At 41.4% G+C, this 20184-nt stretch overlaps 1 protein-coding gene across 1 annotated transcript in view; it reads left to right on the top strand.

Moving 5' to 3' along the window:
• The window catches only part of GPR156 (G protein-coupled receptor 156), a 142931-nt gene that overhangs the window by 97046 nt on the left and 25701 nt on the right, over nucleotides 1-20184 (top strand). Inside the window, exons 4-5 of the mRNA XM_049877401.1 lie at nucleotides 15992-16127; nucleotides 16394-16504. Coding sequence (XP_049733358.1) covers nucleotides 15992-16127; nucleotides 16394-16504 — 247 coding nt within the window. The remainder of the gene's footprint in view (nucleotides 1-15991; nucleotides 16128-16393; nucleotides 16505-20184) is intronic.

Below are 20184 nucleotides of genomic sequence, written 5' to 3'. Positions count from 1 at the left end.
AACCACCTAGAAGATAGGGAATATTTCCTGACTGAATATTTCCTGCCTTCTGTATTCTAGGGCGAAACCCTGGTGGCGTAGTGGTTAAGTGCTATGGCTGCTAACCAAAAGGTCGGCAGTTCAAATCCACCGGGTGCTCCTTGGAAACCCTTTGGGGCAGTTCTACTCTGTCCTATAGGGTCGCTGAGTCAGAATTGGCTCGAAGGCAGTGGTTTTATATTCTAGGCAGGAAATATTCTGTCAGGAAATATTCTCTAGCTTCTAGGTGGTTTGAAACTTCCTTATGGTTTTGGTTTGGGTTTAGTTTATAGGAGTCTGTCTTAGGAAGTGATTGTGGGTGAGTCAGTGAATGTTATTATAACACAATTAAACCCCATAATCTGAGGGGATAGGAAAAGCTTACAAAATTTATCTCAATTATCCAATGTTCAAAAATAAAATTATGACAAAATATGAGAATTAGCTAGGAGAAAATTCAAAGGTAGGCTTTTTAGAGTCATAAGAAGATCAGAGGTTATTTTAGAATACTTTATTAGAAGCCTAGGGAAAGAGTAGCTGAGAATTTTTTTTAAAAATTCAGTCACTTAAAAATGTGACAGTCACAGTGGTTACTGTGGAGAGAAAAGGACATCTCTTGAAGAGTGTAAAAACTCATCAAAGCAGAGCAGGGAGCCCACAGAGTATGGCAGGTCAGATACAAAGCAGATAAAAAGGCTTTGAGAAAGCACTTTTGAAGAGACTCCAAAACACATAAAGAGATTGTCTAAATCTATTAAAAGGAAGAAGCTAGAATAACAGCGGGATCCTTTGCTGCTAATAATGGGTTATGGGGGGGGGTGCTCTGGAGCAAAAGACAACAGACTAAATTAATTATGTACCTCTGAGTTTGTTGAGAAAGACACCAGAGTGGTTGTTGTTGTTGTTGTTGTTAGGTGCCGTCGAGTCGGTTCCGACTCATAGCAACCCCATGCACAACAGAACGAAACACTACCTGGTCCTGAGTCATCCTTACAATCGTTGTTATGCTTGAGCTCATTGTTGCAGCCACTGTGTCAGTCCACCTCGTTGAGGGTCTTCCTCTTTTCTGCTGACCCCGTACTCTGCCAAGCATCATGCCCTTCTCCAGGGACTGATCCTTCCTGACAACATGTCCAAAGTAGGTAAGACAGAGTCTTGCCATCCTCGCCTCCAAGGAGCACTTCTTACAAGACAGACCTGTTCATTCTTTTGGCAGTCCATCGTATGTTCAATATTCTTCGCCAACACCACAATTCAAAGGTGTCAATTCTTCAGTCTTCCTCATTCATTTTCCAGCTTTCACATGCATATGATGTGATTGAAAATGCCATGACTTGGGTCAGGCGCACCTTAGTCTTCAAGGTGACATCTTTGCTCTTCAACACTTTAAAGAGGTCCTTTGCGGCAGATTTGCCCAATGCAATGCAACTTTTGATTTCTTGACTGCTGCTTCCATGGCTGTTGATTGTGGATCCAAGTAAAATGAAATGCTTGACAACTTCAATCTTTTCTCCATTTATCATGATGTTTCTCATTGGTCCAGTTGTGAGGATTTTTGTTTTCTTTATGTTGAGGTGCAATCCATACTGAAGGCTGTGGTCTTTGATCTTCATTAGTAAGTGCTTCAAGTCCTCTTCACTTTCAGCAAGCAAGGTGTGTCATCTGCATAACGCAGGTTGTTAATGAGTCTTCCTCCAATCCTGATGCCTCGTTCTTCTTCATATAGTCCAGCTTCTCAGATTATTTGCTCAGCATACAGATTTAATAGGTATGGTGAAAGAATACAACCCTGAGGCGCAACTTTCCTGACTTTAAACCAATCAGTATCCCCTTGTTCTGTCCGAACAACTGCCTCTTGATCTATGTAAAGGTTCCTCATGAGCACAATTAAGTGTTCTGGAATTCCCATTCTTCGCAATGTTTTAGAATACTTTAGACTCATCATAATATCAGCACTCTGTCCCTATATGTGTAAATATAGGTAATTTAACTTAAAATGAGCTGTTATTTTCTATTGTGTCCCTTTTATGCGCTTAGCCTTTAGATACATAATCTCTAACTTTTACAGCACTCGGGGTAAATACCGTTAACACACAAGTATTGACGGTAAATACTATTTCCTCATTTTCAGATGAAGAAAACTACCTCAAAGTACTTGAGCAAATGACCCACTGTATACAACTAGTAAATTTAGCCAGTCTGATTTTAAAGCCTACGCCCTTTTCACCATACCATGTTACCTCAGTATCAATCTATGAAAGCTGCTTAAATACACAGCTTATCTATCAGTTGTTCCTTTTACATCAGATTACAGGACAGAATATCCAACCTGTCACAGCCTAGGGCAGACACTTCCAGGCCACCACACTAGACAATGATGGAAACCAAGAAACCAAAGCCATTTGCAGCAAGAATTCAGTGTGGGATTCTAGCCAGTAGGCAAAGCCAGGAGTCATAAAGGTAACTCTGCCAAGGTCCAAGTTCCAAGCCAGCAATTGGATCTGAAGGGGCAAGCAGAGCCCAGCTGATGACATTGCAGGCTCTGTGACTCCAGCAGCTCAGGAGATGGCTGTTGTCTCCAGGGGACTCAAGACTTCCTCCCTGACTTCTCTTGATTGTTGTTAGCTGCAGCCGAGTCTGCTTCCAACTGGACTTCATGCATGACCCCATGCACAACGGGATCAGATCCATAGGGTTTCACTGGCTGATTTTTTTGATAGTAGATCTCCAGGAATTTTTTCCTAGTCCATCTTAGTCTGCAAGACTCCTCTAAAACCTCTTCAGCATCATTGCAACATGCAAGCTTCCACTGACAGACAGATGGTGGCTGCACGTGAAGTGCTTTAGCTTGGAATAGAACCCAAGTCTCCCACGTGGAGGATGAGAATTCTACCACTGAACCACCACTGTCCCCTTCCTCTTGATAATACTTCCAGATAAATGGGGCCTTTGAGAATGTTCATTTGAGGAGGCAGGTGAAAACTCTTAACCCTACCAGTACTACTGCAGGAGGTTAGAAACCAGGGTCAAGAAGACCCCCAGGAGGGGTTTGATGATCAGTAGGATGGACAGAGGGGCTAAGGCACCTGGGATAAATTGCAGGGGCAGTGTAAAGGGCCCTGGAGAGAACCAGGAGTAGGATATCTGGATTAGCTCTCTCAGTGTGGCTCTGATAGGGCTGTAAAATGACATGCAGGTCCCTTCATCTGTAAAATGAGGGCATCAGATCAGATCACTGGTTTTTCAAGCTGCTTTTTTCGGAATTCTACCACTTAAATCCTGCCCTAGGCAATTGGTTGAGGACAGGGTGGTGGAGAGCAAGCAGTTCTGCCATTACGGATGTTTCCCTTTTGTCCCTGGTACACACTGGGTCTCTAAGTTCCTTCTAACTCTAATGATGTATCCAGTGCAACAAACAATAAGCTTCCACTCTGTTCAGGACCCTGTGCTGATGGGGACATAGCTGAGTAAAACCTAATCCCAGAATCATGAATTCCCAGATTCTGGCCTAATGGGGACTGATTCCAGTGGCTGGAATTGTTCAGGGTTACTCTCAGAGTCCTCGACACAACAAGACCCAAAGTTCCACCCTCAAACCTGAGGGTAAGAAAGAAGGGAAGACAGAAAGGAAATTTCCCCAGTATGGCAGGCAAATCTTTTGTGCCTCAAAAAGATCAAGTTACATGTCACCTGGTAGTTGCTAATATTCTAGTTTAGCAGCAGAATCCCTATGATTGGATATTTCGCGTGGCCAAATGGGCTTGTGCTCTATGCCCTACACAAAAACAGGACATCTGCTCTGCTTTTTTGGAGATGCTACACATCTCCTGATAGGGATTGCTCAAGGCCCTCTCCTGCAGCTAAGAGGAAAGGAAGTTGACATCTCTGCCTCGTAAATTACAACACATGCCTACAACGTCCCTAGGGTCTGAAATTCTATGAGAGGAGAGAATTTTTTCTGTTTCTAGTATTTTTTTTTCCCCATGATATTTAAAAACACATTTAAAATACATTACAATTGCATGAGACATGAAAAAATACATTTAGAAACTAATTTTTCAAATCAATGTAGAGTATAACCGTAACACTCCCAGTTGAAGCTGCACAAGCTTCCTTTCCAGCAGGGCTACCCTTCAGAGGTTCTTTTTTTGTTTTAACCAACTAATCTTGAATCTATCAGTATGCTTTTCTATTACTGTTCCCCAACTTGAGCAGTTATAATGAGGTAATGGACATTTTTGGTCTTTGTTTTAGGCTGGGTTCTCGAGAAGAAAAACCAGTGAAGCATGTATAGAGAGAGAGAGAGAGATTTATATCAAGGAAATAACTCACATGGTTGTAAAGCTGGGAAGTCCCAAGTTTTTGTGTCAGGCTGGAGGCTGACACATAACTGCAGGGACTGACGAACCCAAGATTAGCAGGTCCAACAACAGGCCTCTGGTTCACAGGCTGCAGAGGCTGACAGATCCCAAGATTGGCGGGTAAGGTGCTAGCTCAAGTCCCAAGAAGCAGAGGTCAGACGAGAAGCCAGCTACAGGCTCTAGACCAAGCAAAAACCAGTGAATTTTGCCAGAAAGTCTACATATATAGGATGCAGTCCACACCCCCAAGGAGACTCCCTTTCAACTGATTGGCTGCTCATAGCAGATCTCATCGTGGAGGCGATCACATTATATTAGATCTCATTAGGGAGGTGATTGCATCATTACATGGCTGCCAAACTACATGATAACCGCCAAACCACTAAGATCATGGCCCAGCCAAGCTGGCACACAACCTTAACCATCACAGTCTTACATCTAAATTTCCATATTTCAGCTTTTAAAATATTTTCAAGAATGCATATTTTGATACTTCTTGTTGTTGTTTTTGGTTGCCGTCGAGTGAGCTCCAATTCATGGCGGTCTTACGTGTAACAGAATGAAACATTGCCTGGTTCTGTGCCATCTTCATGATCATTGCTATGTTTGAGTCCACTGTTTCAGCCGCTGTGTCAGTCCTTCTCACTGAGGGCCTTCCTCATCTTCACTGACCCTCCACTTTACCAACCATGATGTCCTTTTCTAGTGACTGGTCTTTCCTGATGACGTATCCAAAGTAAGCGAGCCAAAGCCTTGCCATACTCGCTTCTAAGGAGCGTTTTGTTGTATTTCTCCAAGACTGGTTTGTTCATTCTCCTGGCAGACCATGGTAGGCCTGTGGACAATTATGAATTCTGAAATTTATGTGGAGATTTACATATGTAATGTAATGCCTGTAATATACATACATTCATATACATAGATTTTATTAAATGGCCCAATAGACACTGAGAAAACAACTGCCAATATTAAATTAAAATTTTGTTCTGTTTTAAAAGAGAAAGAAAGAATAAGAAAATCATCTTTGCAGTGAAAAGGTTAAAAACCAGGGAGGTGGCAACCTAATAAGCTGAGGGTAGAGATTCCATCCCATTTGCCTTCCTGTCTCCAGTTCTTCTTGATACCTTGACGAGTAGATCTTTAGGAATTGCTAATTAATGTTTGACACATGAAGATCATTAAAAAGATAATGCATTGGGGGACATGGGAATCATCTGCTAAAAGGAAATTTGGGGGCAAGAGATTTAGCAAGTCTTCGCTTGCACTTAATAGCTAAATACTTTGTTTGATTGATTGGTCAGGATATAATTCTACCACATCTCTGTTAACCAGGTCAGCCTGTTGTTCCTGCTTAAGGCAGACAGCCAGAGATGCAAACTGTGACTAACCTATTAATAAGCCAGTGAAAGGGGAAAGAAACTTGCCTCTGGAATAACTTGAGAAGTGAAGAGCTGGAAGGGACCTTAGATTTCTTCAGGCCCAAATTAACCACTGCTGACCATTTAACTATTCCATGGGCAGAAGTCTTTGTTCTTTCAGTTCCTCTCCAGCTTCAGCACTTGTAGGGCTGCACCAACAGAATGGTGGGCAAGGGGCTCCCTCTTTCCATGGAAAACAAAGCTAAGCAAGCACTCATGGCTACAGGAAAGCAGGCTGATTTAGAGGCCAGGCCCACCCAGGACAAGAGGCAGTGCTGAGTGTTCTGGCTCATGACAAAATATAATTTACTGACTGCAAGAATGTGAAAAGAAGGCATGCTTCCTAGCCCAGCTGCAAGCAGGAAATCAATCCAATATCAGCAGGTTTTCTGAAACCTCAGAGTGGGATGCGCGTTAACCTCTGATGCAGATGTCAGCTGGAGTCTGTAGTCTGTGTGGTCTGAAGATGAGGTCTCATCCATCAATTGCTCGACAAGGGCTGTCATCATATCACTGGGCCTGCCTGGCCCTCAACATGTGATTTAAAAGACATATTGGACAAAAGCATTTCCTGGGGGAATTCTCCAGGAGGAATTTAGCCAATGGAAAGGGATCTTTCCAGTGGCCTGATTTCATTGGAGACACGTGAACACATATGTGTGTGTGCGTATATGAATACACCCACCCCCATGGTGCTGTGCTTTTCTAGAAACAAAGAGAATGGGAAAGCAAAAAGCTTCACAAGCATTCCATTAGGATCCTGTCTCTCAGTTATTTTTAGACCCCCTTCAGCACCAGCTGAGAGAGGAAGCAAAGGAGGGGCTCACCCAGAAAACAAGGTTTATCAGTGAGGGTTTGAGGCTGAAGATTTGCCAAGTGGTCACAACCTAGCATTTGTGGAACTGTATAGCACTCAGAGCTCCCAAAGTCTCTCTGACCTTTTTTTGTTCAGTAGTACCAGGTAGTTCTCAGCCATTCCAGGAAGGACCAAGGGGATCCCCCTGAAGCCCCTACATGCTTGTAATGGCCATGGTCCTGTAGCCTCCAATGTTACCTCCTGAGGCAGTATAGAAAGTTTAACCTGGCAATCTGTAATTGTCTCCCTTGTCTTAACACCCAGGCATTGAATCAGCTCTTGACTCTCCCCCTGACTGGCAGCAACCTCTGGCTAGAGACACTTTAGAGCCAATTGGCACACGTGCCTAGCACTCATCTTTCCACCTAACAAAGAAGAGCTTTGCTAGAGAAAAATGAGATTGGGGAAGGGGACAAAAAAGAAGAAAATATAGGCCATATATATATATATATATATATATCCATTAATGAATTCACTCATTCATTCATCCAACAAATGGTTACGGAACACGTTTACTGTGTTTCAGACTGAGGTAGGGACTGAGGTATAGATGAATAAGAAACAGCCTGGCTTTTGAGGAATAGAAACTGTGTCAAGTGGGGCAAACATAAAAAGCTGGTGATACAATGGGACAACTATTGGCACACATATATACAGGGGCGTTATAAGATCAAGAGGAGGGCACTAAATCTAGACTGCGGGCATCATCCTGACAGATACATGCTTTTATTTCTTTGAATTCAATGAGCTGAGTCACTCACAAAGAACATATGAAGAAGTTTCTCATACAACAAATGAAAAGATAGACTAGAGGCACAGTGGTTTGGCTGACTGATGTTGAAGACCATCGGTTTTGGTAGCAACAAACTGCAAGGTTGTATAATTTTCTCAGCTTCCTGGGTATAAAAGCCAACAATGGGTTGTAAAATTGATCTGAGTTTTTTTGGGCAGATGCAGTAAAAAGGCTTGCTTGGAAGGAAAGTGGATGTTGTTGACAGGACAGTTCAGATGATCAGCCAGGGGTTTATAATTAGGTAGAGAAAAGAAGAGGCCAGCAGGAGGCTGATAGACTGTGAGGAAGTGAAAGGACCAGGGAACTGGAGGTCTGTATGCCATTAAAGAGCAAATGTGTTAGGAATAAGTGTGTGAGAGGGCTAGAGGATAAGAAGCTCATTCATTCATTCATCAAACAATTATTGAGCACCTTCAAAGTACCAGGTAGTATTTTAGTACTAGGAGTACCTCATGAATAATTATAATCTGGAGAAGACAATAAGCAATGATAATAAACAAGTAAATTATGTAATATGTTAGAAGGTAATAAGTTCTATTGTGGTTGTGGGGGCACGGGAGTTGAATAAAGTAGGATAAGAGGGATTTGGAACGCTGGAGAAAAGGTAAAATTTTAAATGGGGTTGTCATCATAGCCACGTTGAGAAGGTAACATTTGAGCAAAAGTTTAAAAGGAGAGAGGGAATGAAGTATGCAGATATGAGGGTTAAAATATTCTAGGCAGGGAGAACAGCTGCTTCCAAGCTCTGAAGTGTGTGAGTGCCTGATGTTTCCCAGGAACAGCAAGGAGGCCTGAGCGGTTAAAGTGGAGTGGGCAATGGAAAGAGATAGGAAATACATAAAGATATAATGGAAACCAAATGTGTAAGCCTTGTAGACCCTGGTAAGAACTCTGGCTTTTCCTCTGAGTGAGACGGAGAGCCATTGCAGGGTTTTGAGGAGAGACATGGCATGATGTGATTTATCTTTAATATCTCACTCTGGGTGCTGTGTTGAAAATAGACTTTAAGAGGGCCCAGGATGGACGCAGGGAGACCAGTTACGAGGCTACTGCAATAATCCAAATGAGAAGTGCTGATGACTTTGATCAGGGTGGTGGCAGCAGAGGTGGGGTGTAGTTGGATTCTGGATATATTTTGAGGATAGAGCCAACAGGATTTCATGACGGATTGGTTGTGGATGGTGAGCAAGAGTCAAGGACGATTCCACGGTTTCTGGTCCAAGCAGCTGGAAAGATGGAGTTGCCATTTTCTGAACTGAGGAAGACTGTGGGAGGAACAAGTTTGAGGTGGAAGACTAGGAGTTAAATTTTGGACAGATTGTGGTCTGACAGTGGGATATTTGTGTTTAAAATTTCCGATGTGGAACAACTCTGAATAATGATAAGACAAGACCCGCTTGAAGTAGAATAAAGTGAAGTCATTATGATTAAAGAATTTAGAACTCTGAAGATTGAAAAGGTAGTGAAATTGCATAGCATGGTGGGATTTTGATGGCCCAGGCAGAAGAAGGAGCAGGGCCAACCTGCTTTAGCTCTTATGATATCGTTTTTGTTGTTAAGTACCATCAAGTCAATTTTCAACTCATACTGACCCCATATGGCAGAGTAGAACTGCCCCGTAGGGTTTCCTAGGCTGTGATCTTTCTGGGAGCAGATGGCCAGGTCTTTCTTCCATGGAGCTGCTGGGTCAGTTTGAACCACCAACCTTCTGATTAGCAGCCAAGAGCTTAACCATTGCACCACCAGCACTCCTACCCTTATGATACAGAGCTTGAATCTAATGGATAGAGGTCACACAGCATTAGTCTAATGTTTTTTTTATGCAGAATTTGCATTGAGTTCGGATTTTGAACCTAATATAAATAAGCAAGATGGCAAAAAAAGTCAGATTTGCTGAAACACATCAGATAACAGTATGATAAAGCTGTTTGATTTTATCCAGATAAGATAGATTCATGCCCCCGTTGTAGCATGGATCAAAAACAGTGGATTGAAAAGAAAGTCAATAAATGTTCACATTTTAAATCTTAATTGTTTTATTAGAACGCTTTTTAGAAATACACTCATATATGGTTTTTAAAATGTTAAAGCTCAGCGATACCATGTGTAACAAGTCATGTAGCATTCTAGAAAGCATGGCCCTGTAACATCTTACTAAGGTTTTCTAATAGTCACACAAGCCAAGAATTACCTTCTTGCCACCTTCTCAAGCTATGTTACCAGAGGCAGACCTTAACCTGCTTCATTAGGAAGAAACCATAGGATGGCCAGCCAATACTCCGTAATTCCGAAGATAATAAACCTCTGAGTTTAGAAACCAGTATTTAACAACCCAACTAAAAACCAAACCCATTGCCGTTGGGGCGATTCCGACTCATAGTGACCCCACAGAACAAGAGGAGAACTGCCCCATAGGGTTTCCAAGGAGCGACAAAGATTTTTAAAATGTCTTACGTGTGAGCTGGTGGATGTCCCTTAAGCATCCGAATTTCTTACAGACTATTGAAATGATAATCCAGGTTTATACAGACTCTGCAGATATTTTATTTATATGTATTAAAACATTACCTGAGAATGGAAAAATCAAGAAACCTTACATGGCCCATCAATAAATGAAGAGGAAAAGATAATAAGATCACTATAAAAGCCTTTTTTTTTTTTTTTAATCCCACCTTGTTTCTCACTACCAGTAACCCAGTGAAGGCTTTTATCTAGTCATAAATGTAACACAACTAGCCTAGATGGCATGGCTATTTATAATTAAGTATATAATTCTTAAATCTACCTGCTTTGTGGAAAGTATGTGGGTTTATGGTTGATTAAAGTATTCAAAATATGTAGGCTTCATCTTTTAGTTCAATAGAAAAATATAAATGGCGTTGGTGGTTGAATTCCTACCAAAGCGGCAAAGAGATTCCCCAGATATACATAATTCACCTGCTGAATCGGTGATAATTCACCACCAGTGACGTCCCAGGTGGCAAACAAAAGAAGCACAGCCACCATTCAGCTTTTTTCGGGGGTTAGTTTTCAGTAAAATTGTTCAGGAAAAATACCCAAATATGCACATGCAAGTCCATAAAATGTCCATTTGTAAAACGAACTCACATCAGTGCCTCAGATATAAAGGCTACGTAATGTACATTTTGTCAAATACTATGATTAAATGGAGTCGTCCTAAACTAAATCAGGAGGGGAAGGAATTCTAAATCAGGGTTTCATGCAGTACTACAATACTCAAAGGAGACTTGGATATACAGGGGTGTTCAAATAAAACGGGTCCAGAGAAGAGTTGAGAAGGAAACCTGGCCATCAGCCATCTAGACAACACAGATGTTTTGCCATGAAGCCTGGGCCACCGCTCAGTGAGAAAGCCACCATCAGATACCCATGGCTTATGTCAAGGAGCTTGTGAGTGCCATGGAGCACGTTGGCCTCAGTTACTAGACTTGCAGGAGCCCACCCAAAAGGACAGTGGTTATATCACTGCCCAAGCTTCTGACTGCACTGAGCGGCCAGTCAGCAGGCCAGCAGTGCCCTCTTTTCTAAATGTTTTGTGAAGCCACCGGTTAGCATTATACTTTTTTCTGTAGTTAAGATTCGCCACATAATCTTCTGCTTATACGGCAAAACAAAGAAACTGGGGAAGATAACTCTCTGTAAGTCCAAGATCTGAAGATGAGGCAAGCCTGAATGAGAGAGGACAGATAGAATAGGTGTAGATCTTAAATTTGGATATGGGAGACGTAATAAGGTAAGCAATAACAAATTGTTATTTATACCTGTAGCTCTTTGCCATGTGATGACGATGGTGTTTTAAGACAATAAGTCTGAAAGTGCAGGAAGCATTAGGCCAGGGAGAAACAGGTTCTACAAAAACCCAAAGGTTACTCTAGAAATCTTAACAGTAATATTTTGCATCACCTTAGATTTTCCAAGGAGTTTTGGCACACACCTCATTTGACTGTCACAATAACCTGTGGGGTGGATAGGAAAAGTGATATTATCCTCTTTTTATAGGTGGAGAAGTGGGCTCAGAGGACTTACATTCCCAAAGCACACAGCTGTGAGTGGCAGAGCCAGGATTCAGACCTGTCACAGCCAATAGCAAACTCATTCCTCTTAATATGATTGCATCCTGGGCAAACACAGTAATGGGAGAGGAGAGTGAAAGTGCACTCACAGAGAGATTTTGAAATAAGAAATGGAAATAACTTGGCAGTTGACTGGGTATAGGTGATAAAAGGGAAGAAGGAAAAGTCTGGAACATGGTGGCAATAATATCATCAGCAGCTAAGGTTTGCAACATGCCTACCTGGTGCCATATTAGCTAAACAGTTTACTATGTTGCCTCACTTAACTCCCAGAACAATCCTTTCACAGGGTGGGGCGAGGGGGGGGAGGTTATTATTATTATTCCCATTTTACAAGGGAGTGCATAAAAGTTGTTCTCACTTTTATCATTGTGCTGGAGGTCCCAGCCAAAGCAATTAGGCTAGATGAAGAAATAAAGGGCATCCAAATTGGCAAGGAAGAAGTAAAAGTATCTCTACTTGCAAATGATGTGATCTTATACACAGAAAACCCTAAAGAATCCTCAAGAAAACTACTGAAACTAATAGAAAAAAAGAGTTCAGCAAAGTATCGGGATACAAGATAAACATACAAAAATCAGTTGGATTCCTCTACACCAACAAAGAAAACGTTGAAGAGGAAATCACCAAATCAATACCATTTACAGTAGCCCCCAAGAAGACAAAATACTTAGGAATAAATCTCACCAGATACGTAAAAGACCTATATGAAGAAAACTACAAGACACTACTGCAAGAAACCAAAAGAGCCCTATATAAGTTGAAAAACATACCCTGCTCATGGATAGGAAGACTTGATATTGTGAAAATGTCAATCCTACCCAAAGCAATCTATAGACACACTGCGATTCCAATCCAAATTCCAATGACATTTTTTAATGCGGTGGAGAAACTAATCACCAACTTCATATGGAAGGGAAAGAGGCCCTAGATAAGTAAAGCATTACTGAAAAAGAAGAACAAAGTGGGAGGCCTCACAGTACCTATAATAGAACCTATTATAAATACCACTACTGTAGTCAAAACAGCCTGGTAGTGGTACAACAACAGATACATAGACCAATGGAACAGAATTGAGAATCCAGACATAAATCCATCCACATATGAGCAGCTGATATTTGACAAAGGCCCAGAGTCTGTTAAATGGGGAAAAGGCAGTCTCTTTAACAATGGTGCTGGCATAACTGGATATCCATCTGCAAAAAAATGAAACAAGACCCATACCTCACACCATGCACAAAAACTAACTCAAAATGGATCAAAGACCTAAATATAAAAATTAAAACAATAAAGATCTTGGAAGAAAAAATAGGGACAAAACTAGGAGCCCTAATACATGGCATAAACAGTACACGAAACATTACTAACAATGCACAAACACCAGAAGAGAAACTAGATAACTGGGAGCACCTAAAAATCAAACACTTACATGCTCCTCCAAAGACTTCACCAAAAGAGTAAAAAGACTACCTAGAGACTGGGGAGAAATTTTTAGCTGTGACAATTCTGATCAGCATCTGATCTCTAGAATCTACATGATACTGCAAAAACTCAACAACAAAAGGAAAAATAACCCAATTAAAAAATGGGCAAAGAATATGAACAGGCACTTCATCAAAGAAACATTCAGGCAGCTAACAGATACATGAGGGAATGCTTTCGATCATTAGCCACTAGAGAAATGCAAATCAAAACTACAATGAGATACCATCTCACCCCAATAAGGCTGGCATTAATCCAAAAAACACACAATAATAAATGTTGGAGAGGTTGTGGAGAGACTGGAATACTTATACACTGCTGGTGGGAATGTAAAATGGTACAACCACTTTGGAAATCAATTTGGCACTTCCTTAAAAAGCTAGAAATAGAACTACCATACAATCCAGCAATCCCACTCCTTGCAATATATCCTAGAGAAATAAGAGCCTTCACACGAACAGATATATGCACACGCATGTTCATTGCAGCACTGTTTACAATAGCAAAAAGATGGAAGCAACCAAGGTGCCCATCAACAAATGAATGGATAAATAAATTATGACATATTCACACAATGGAATACTATGCATCGATAAAGAACAGTGAGGAATCTGTGAAACATTTCCTAACATGGAGGAATCTGGAAGACATTATGCTGAGTGGAATTAGTCAGTGGCAAAAGGACAAATATTGTATGAAACCACTATTATAAGAACTCAAGAAATAGTTTAAACACAGAAGAAAATATTCTTTGATGTTTACAGGGCGGGGAGGGAGGGAGAGGGTATCCACTAATTAGATAGTAGACAAGAACTATTATAGGTGAACAGAAAGACAGGAGAGGTCAGCATGACTGGACTAAACCAAAAGCGAAGAAGTTTCCTGAAAACAACCCAATGCTTTGAAGGCCAGAGTAGTAGGGGCGGGGGTCTGGGGACATCTAGGTCAATTGGTATAACAAAATATATTAAAAAAACATTCTGCATCCCTCTTTGGTGAGTGGCGTCTGGGGTCTTAAACACTAGGAAGCGGCTATCTAAGATGCATCAATTGGTCTCAGCCCACCTGGAGCAAAGGAGAAAGAAGAACACCAAAGACACATGGTAATTATGAGCCCAAGAGACAGAAAAGGCCACATATACCAGAAACTCCATCAACCTGAGACCAGAAGAACTAGTTGGTGCCCGGCTATATCCGCTGACTGCCCTGACAGGGAACACGACAGAGAATCCCTGATGGAGGAGGAGAACAGTGGGATGCAGACCTCAAATTCTAGTAAAAAGACCAGACTTAATGGTCTGACAGAGACTGGAGGGACCCTGGAGGTCATGGTCTCTGGACCTTCTGTTAGCCCAAGACTGGAACCATTCCAAAAGCCAACTCTTCAGACAGGGATTGGACTGCACTAAAAAACTAGAAGACAGAAAATGACACAGGTGAGGAGTGAGTTTCTTGGCTCAAGTAAACACATGAGACTATGTGGGCAGGTTCTGTCTGGAGGCGAGACGAGAAGGCTGAGGGGAACAGAAGCTGGTTAAATGGAAACGAATATATGGTGGAGAGGAGGAGTATACTGTCTCATTAGGGGGAGAAAAACTAGGAGTACATAGCAAGGTATATATAAGTTTTTGTATGAGAGACTGACTTGATTTGTAAACTTTAACTTAAAGCGCACACACACACAAAAAAGTTGTTCTCACTTTTAGAGGAAGGGGAAAAATCAGTGTTTTTGCTCCAAGACAAAGTAAAGCAGTGTGGTAGCCATACTTGGGGCCTGAGTCCTGGTGTTCCTGTGTGTGGAACATAATTACATTGACAGCCACAAAGCAATCAAATTGGGCCCATGGTTATGAAGTTTGCAAATTCAGCCCTGCCAAGGACGTTTGTGTAATGCCTCCTTAGTACTTTGTCATTAAAATAGGCTGCAGTGGTGAAGAGCTATGGCTGCTAACCAAAAGGTCACCAGTTCAAATCCATCAGCTGCTCCTTGGAAACCCTATGGGGAAGTTCTACTCTGTCCTACAGGGTCACTACGAGTCAGAATCAACTCAGTGTCAATGGGTTTAAGTGGATGGTTTAGCCCTTAATGTTTTGGCAGGTGTGTTAAGCAAGAGGCATAGATAATGTATTCTTCCTCAGTTATTATTTAAAATAAAAGTATAACTAAGTACAATTGTCAATGACTATTAGTATGAGTATTACATTTGCATAGAATGTGATATTTAGACTATAACTCTCACATGCAATTACATTCCTTTATGATTATTACTTTTACTTCTGAATTGTTACCAGTCACTGTCCAAGGTAAGCTTGGTTTTTCTCATTTGGTTAGCCAGTTGAAACATTTCTGCCTTGCACGGAGCCTCTGTTGATGCCCAGGGTTTGTCTGAGACTCTAATTGTCTAAACCTCCCTCTGATCTTTAAACTGCTCTCTAACCTCGTCTGAAACTACAGGAGAAAAGACCCTTCCCAAATTTCCTGTTGTCAATTCCTGCTTCCTCTTTTCTCTTGGTCAGGTACGGTTGCATAACGAATAAAGTTGATGAAAAAAAACCCAACCCTTTTTCCACCTAGTAGTTTACCTTACAGCCCACTTCTAAAAGCTCCGTACTGTATCTCTAGGTGTCTGGTTATTTATTCACTAAGCTGCATATAGCTGTCCCTTAGCAACTGTAGACCTTGTAGATAAAAGCCTAACTCTTCTCTGACTCCACCTGTTTTTAAGAACCCAGGCAGACTTCTCTTAAAAGACATGGAGCTACATAAGCAAGAAGTGCCAGAATTTAGTTCTTTTTGAAAGTAAATTTAAAGAAACCATAGCAAATTTTGAACTCAGGACTGTAAGGTGGTTTCTTCCCAGTGGTCCTCCTCTGAAGTTGTGGTAGAGATTTGAGGGGGTGGGGAGGTTCTGCCCACACCGAAGGCAAAGGATCATGGCTGTAAGGCCCGTCTTCCTGATTGCCTCTAGGATCGTGAAGATGTCCAGTCCCAATCTGAACATTGTGACCTTACTGGGCAGTTGTCTGACTTACAGTAGTGCTTACCTCTTTGGGATTCAAGATCAAGATGTGTTAATGGGAAGCTCGATGGAAACTATTATTCAGGTAGGTAAAGTTTCAAAATTTTGTTTTGAGTGTCCTTTTATAACGTTAAAGTTCTGACAAGTTTTTAAATCAGCTGCTCCTGTGGGTGGTGGTTCCCTTTATCCTCGGTGTGGGCACATTCAGAGGAGCTCTCTGGAATGCTTAGACACTGAGGCCCGTATCTACCCCATTCCCTGTGTAGGACTGAGGCTTTGTAGATTAGAATGCATGGAGAGCCAACAAAGGTTCCTGACGTGACTCCTGCTTCTGTCCACTTCCACCTGTAGGTCAGACTGTCCATGCTGTGCATTGGGACCTCCCTGGTGTTTGGGCCCATTCTGGGGAAAAGCTGGCGACTTTATAAGGTGTTTACCCAGAGGGTCCCGGACAAGAGAGTGGTGAGTAGACAGCGAGTGTACACTGCTTGATTGTAGACAGCAGCTCTGCTATTTACTAAAGGCCAGAGAAGCCTGTGCCAGACTACTGGATGTGGCCCCGTTCACATTTGAAGTTCCTTCTCCTCGCTTCAAAACTTGGAGTCATGTGGCTTCAGAAACCCCCAGGCCTGGAAGGCTGTGTCTCAGTGCTGTTCCGAGGTAAGTCTTTGGACATGGGCTCTGCTTCATGTGCACCCGAGGTCCTGGTACTACTCTGGCACCACCCTGAGGGTGAGCAGGACGCTCAGAGAGACTACAGCTTGGCACAGGTGTGAGCTGGAAGTGGAGGGAGGGACAGCGACTACAGAACACATCTATTTCCCTCACCTGCGCTCAATTTTTTTCCATGTAGAAGGCCATTCCCTGTACCAAGAAGGATGTGTCTAGAGCAGTGAGCAAGGAAATGGACACCCATTCAGCAGATCAGAATTCATCCTAGGAGTTCTTGGCAGCCAGATCACCTACACGTCCCTGACATATCGGATGTCATCTCAGTCGCATTCTCACATATTATCAGGTTCCCTGATAAGCCTGCCTGAACCTCAATGCTTGACCATCAGCCTCTTTGGCTATAGGCCCTGCCCAGACCCATTATATCACTCAGTTGGAAGTTTAGTTCTATGTTTTTTAAGCACATGTTACTGAATGATGCTGAATATTTAACAAACCCTCAGCTGAGAGTAACCGTACATATGAAGAAGATAGCCTAAAGAACAAGTAGTTCATCCATACTAGAACAGTGATTCCTTTTTTAAAAAAATAGCTTTATTGAGGTAAAATTGACCTGCAATGAACTGTACGTATTTAAAGTATACTATTTGATAAGTTTTGACACATGGATACTCCCAGGAAGCCATCACTACAATCGAGACAAGGAACATATCTATCACCCCCAAAAGTTTCCTCATGCCCCTTTGTAATCCCTCTCTCCCATCCCTTCCCCAGCAGGCATTGATTTGCTTTCTGTCACTGTAGATTCATTTGTGTTTTCCATAATTTTATATGAATGTCATCATACAGTATATATTTTTTTGTCTTTTTGTGTGCGTGTGGCCTCTTTTAGCTGGCATAATTTCTGATTCATCCATGTTGTTGGGTGTATCAGTAGTTCACTCCTTGTTATTACTGAGTAGTGTTCTACTGTATGGCTACAGTTTTTGTTTATCCATTTGTCTGTTGATAGATATTTGAGTTGTTTCCAATTTTTAGCTATTACAGATAAAACTTCTAAGAACATTCACGCACAAATCTTTTATAGATATATGCTTTAATTTGTTTTGGGTTAAAACCTAAGAAGCGAATGAATGGATCTATGGTAGGTATATGTTTAACTTTTTAAAAAACTATTTTCGAAAGTGATTGTGCCACTTTACATTCCCACCAGCAGTGTATGAGAGCTCCATTTCCTCCTTGCCAACATTTGGTTTGGTCAGTCTTTTTAGCTATGCTAATGGTTGTGTCTACCAGATGTCTGTCAGTTTGTCGTACTGTGGTGGCTTACATGTTGCTATGATACTGGAAGCTTTGCCACCAGTATTCAAACACCAGCAGGGTCACCCTTGGTGGATAGGTTTAAGTGGAGCTTTCTTACTAAGACAGACTAGGAAGAAGGACCTGGCAGTCTACTTCTGAAAAAAATGGTCAGAGAAAACCTTAAGAATAGCAGTGGAACATTGTCTGATATAGTGCTGGAAGATGAGCCCCCCAGCTTTGAAAGCACTCAAAAGATGACTGGGGAAGAGCTGCCTCCTCAAAGTAGAGTAGACCTTAATGATGTGGATGGAGTTAAGCTTTCGGGACCTTCATTTGCTGATGTGGCATTACTCAAAATGAGAAGAAAGAGTTTCAAACACCCATTAATAATCAGAACACGGAATGTACAAAGTATGAATCTGGAAGTCATCAAAAATGAAATGGAAAAAAAAATGAAATAGAACATGTAAACATTGATATCCTAGGCATTAGTGAGCTGAAATCAACTGGCATTGGCCATTTTGGCTCATACATAGTATGGTCTACTATGCCAGGAATGACGAATTGAAGAGAATCAGTGTTGCATTCATTGTCAAAAAGGACATTTCAAGACCTATCCTGAAGTACAATGCTGTTAGCGATAGGATAATGTCCATATGCCTACAAGGAAGACCAGCTGATACAACAATTATTCAAATTTATACACCAACCGCTAAGGCCAAAGATGAAGAAAATGAAGATTTTTGCCAACTTATGCAGTCTGAAATTGATCAAACATGCAATCAAGATTCATTGATAATTACTGGTGATTGGAATGTGAAAGCTGGAAACAAAGAAGAAGGATTGGTAGTTGGAAAATATGGCCTTGGTGATAGAAACGATGCAGGAGATTGCATGATAGAATTTTGCAAGACCTATGAAAAAAAAATTCTTTTTTTTTTTATGACTTCTTCATTGCAAATACCTTCTTTCAACAACATAAACAGCAACTGTACGTGTGGACTTCACCAGATGGAATATACAGGAATCAGATTGACTACATCTGTGGAAAGAGATGATGGGAAAGCTGAATATCATCAGTCAGAACAAGGCCAGGGGCTGATTGTGGAACAGACTATCAATTGCTCATATGCAAGTTCAAGTTGAAGTTGAAGAAACTTAGAACAAGTCCATGAGAGACAAAGCAAACCTGGAGCATATCCCACCTGAATTAGAGACCATCTCAGGAATAGATTTGACGGAATGAATGTTAATGATTGAAGACCAGATAAGTTGTGGAATGACATCAAGGACATCATACATGAAGAAAGCAAGGGGTCATTAAAAAGACAGGAAAGGAAGAAAAGACCAAAAGAATGTTGGGAGAGACTTTGAATGTCGCTCTTGAATGTAGAGTAGCTAAAGCGAAAGGAAGAAATGATGAACAGAAGAACTGAATAGAAAATTTCAAAGGGTGGCTTGAGAAGACCAAGTAAAGTATTATAATGAAATATGCAAAGACCTGGAGTTAGAAAACCAAAAGGGAAGAACAGACTTGGCATTTCTCAAGCTGAAAGAATTGAAGAGCAAATTCAAGCCTGAAGTTGCAATATTGAAGGATTCTACCAGAAAATATTAAATGATGCAGGAAGCACTAAAAGAAGATGGAAGGAATACACAGAGGCACTCTACAAAAAAGAATTGGTCAACGTTCAACCATTTCAGGAGATAGCATATGATCAAGAATCAACGGTACTGTTGGAAGAGGTCCAAGCTACACTGGAGCCACTGGCGAAAAACAAGGCTCGATTGTGAGGATGATGTAGGAAGGGGCAGTGTTTTGTTGGTTGTGCATAGGGTCACTCTGAGTTAGAACCGACTCAACAGCACCTAATAACAACAGATAGGTGTGTAGTGATATCTCATTATGGCTGTAATTTGCATTTCCCTAATGACACACAGTGTTGAACTTTTTTTTTTTCCATGTCTTTATGTGCTGTCTTTTTTTGGTGATGTGTCTCTTCAAATCTTTTGTCCAGTTTGGCAGGGTGGGGGTAAGGGGATGGTGGTGTTTGCTTTCTTTTTATTTAGTTTTGAGAGTTCATTATGTATTCTGAAGACAAATTTCTCATCAGATATATGATTTGCAAATATTTTCTTCCAATTTGTGGCATTTCTTTTTATTTTCT

Source organism: Elephas maximus, chromosome 1, assembly GCF_024166365.1.
Source record: "Elephas maximus indicus isolate mEleMax1 chromosome 1, mEleMax1 primary haplotype, whole genome shotgun sequence".
Lineage (NCBI taxonomy): Eukaryota > Metazoa > Chordata > Mammalia > Proboscidea > Elephantidae > Elephas > Elephas maximus.
The sequence above is the reverse complement of the archived record's forward strand: the minus strand, read 5'-3'. Positions and strand labels throughout refer to the sequence as shown.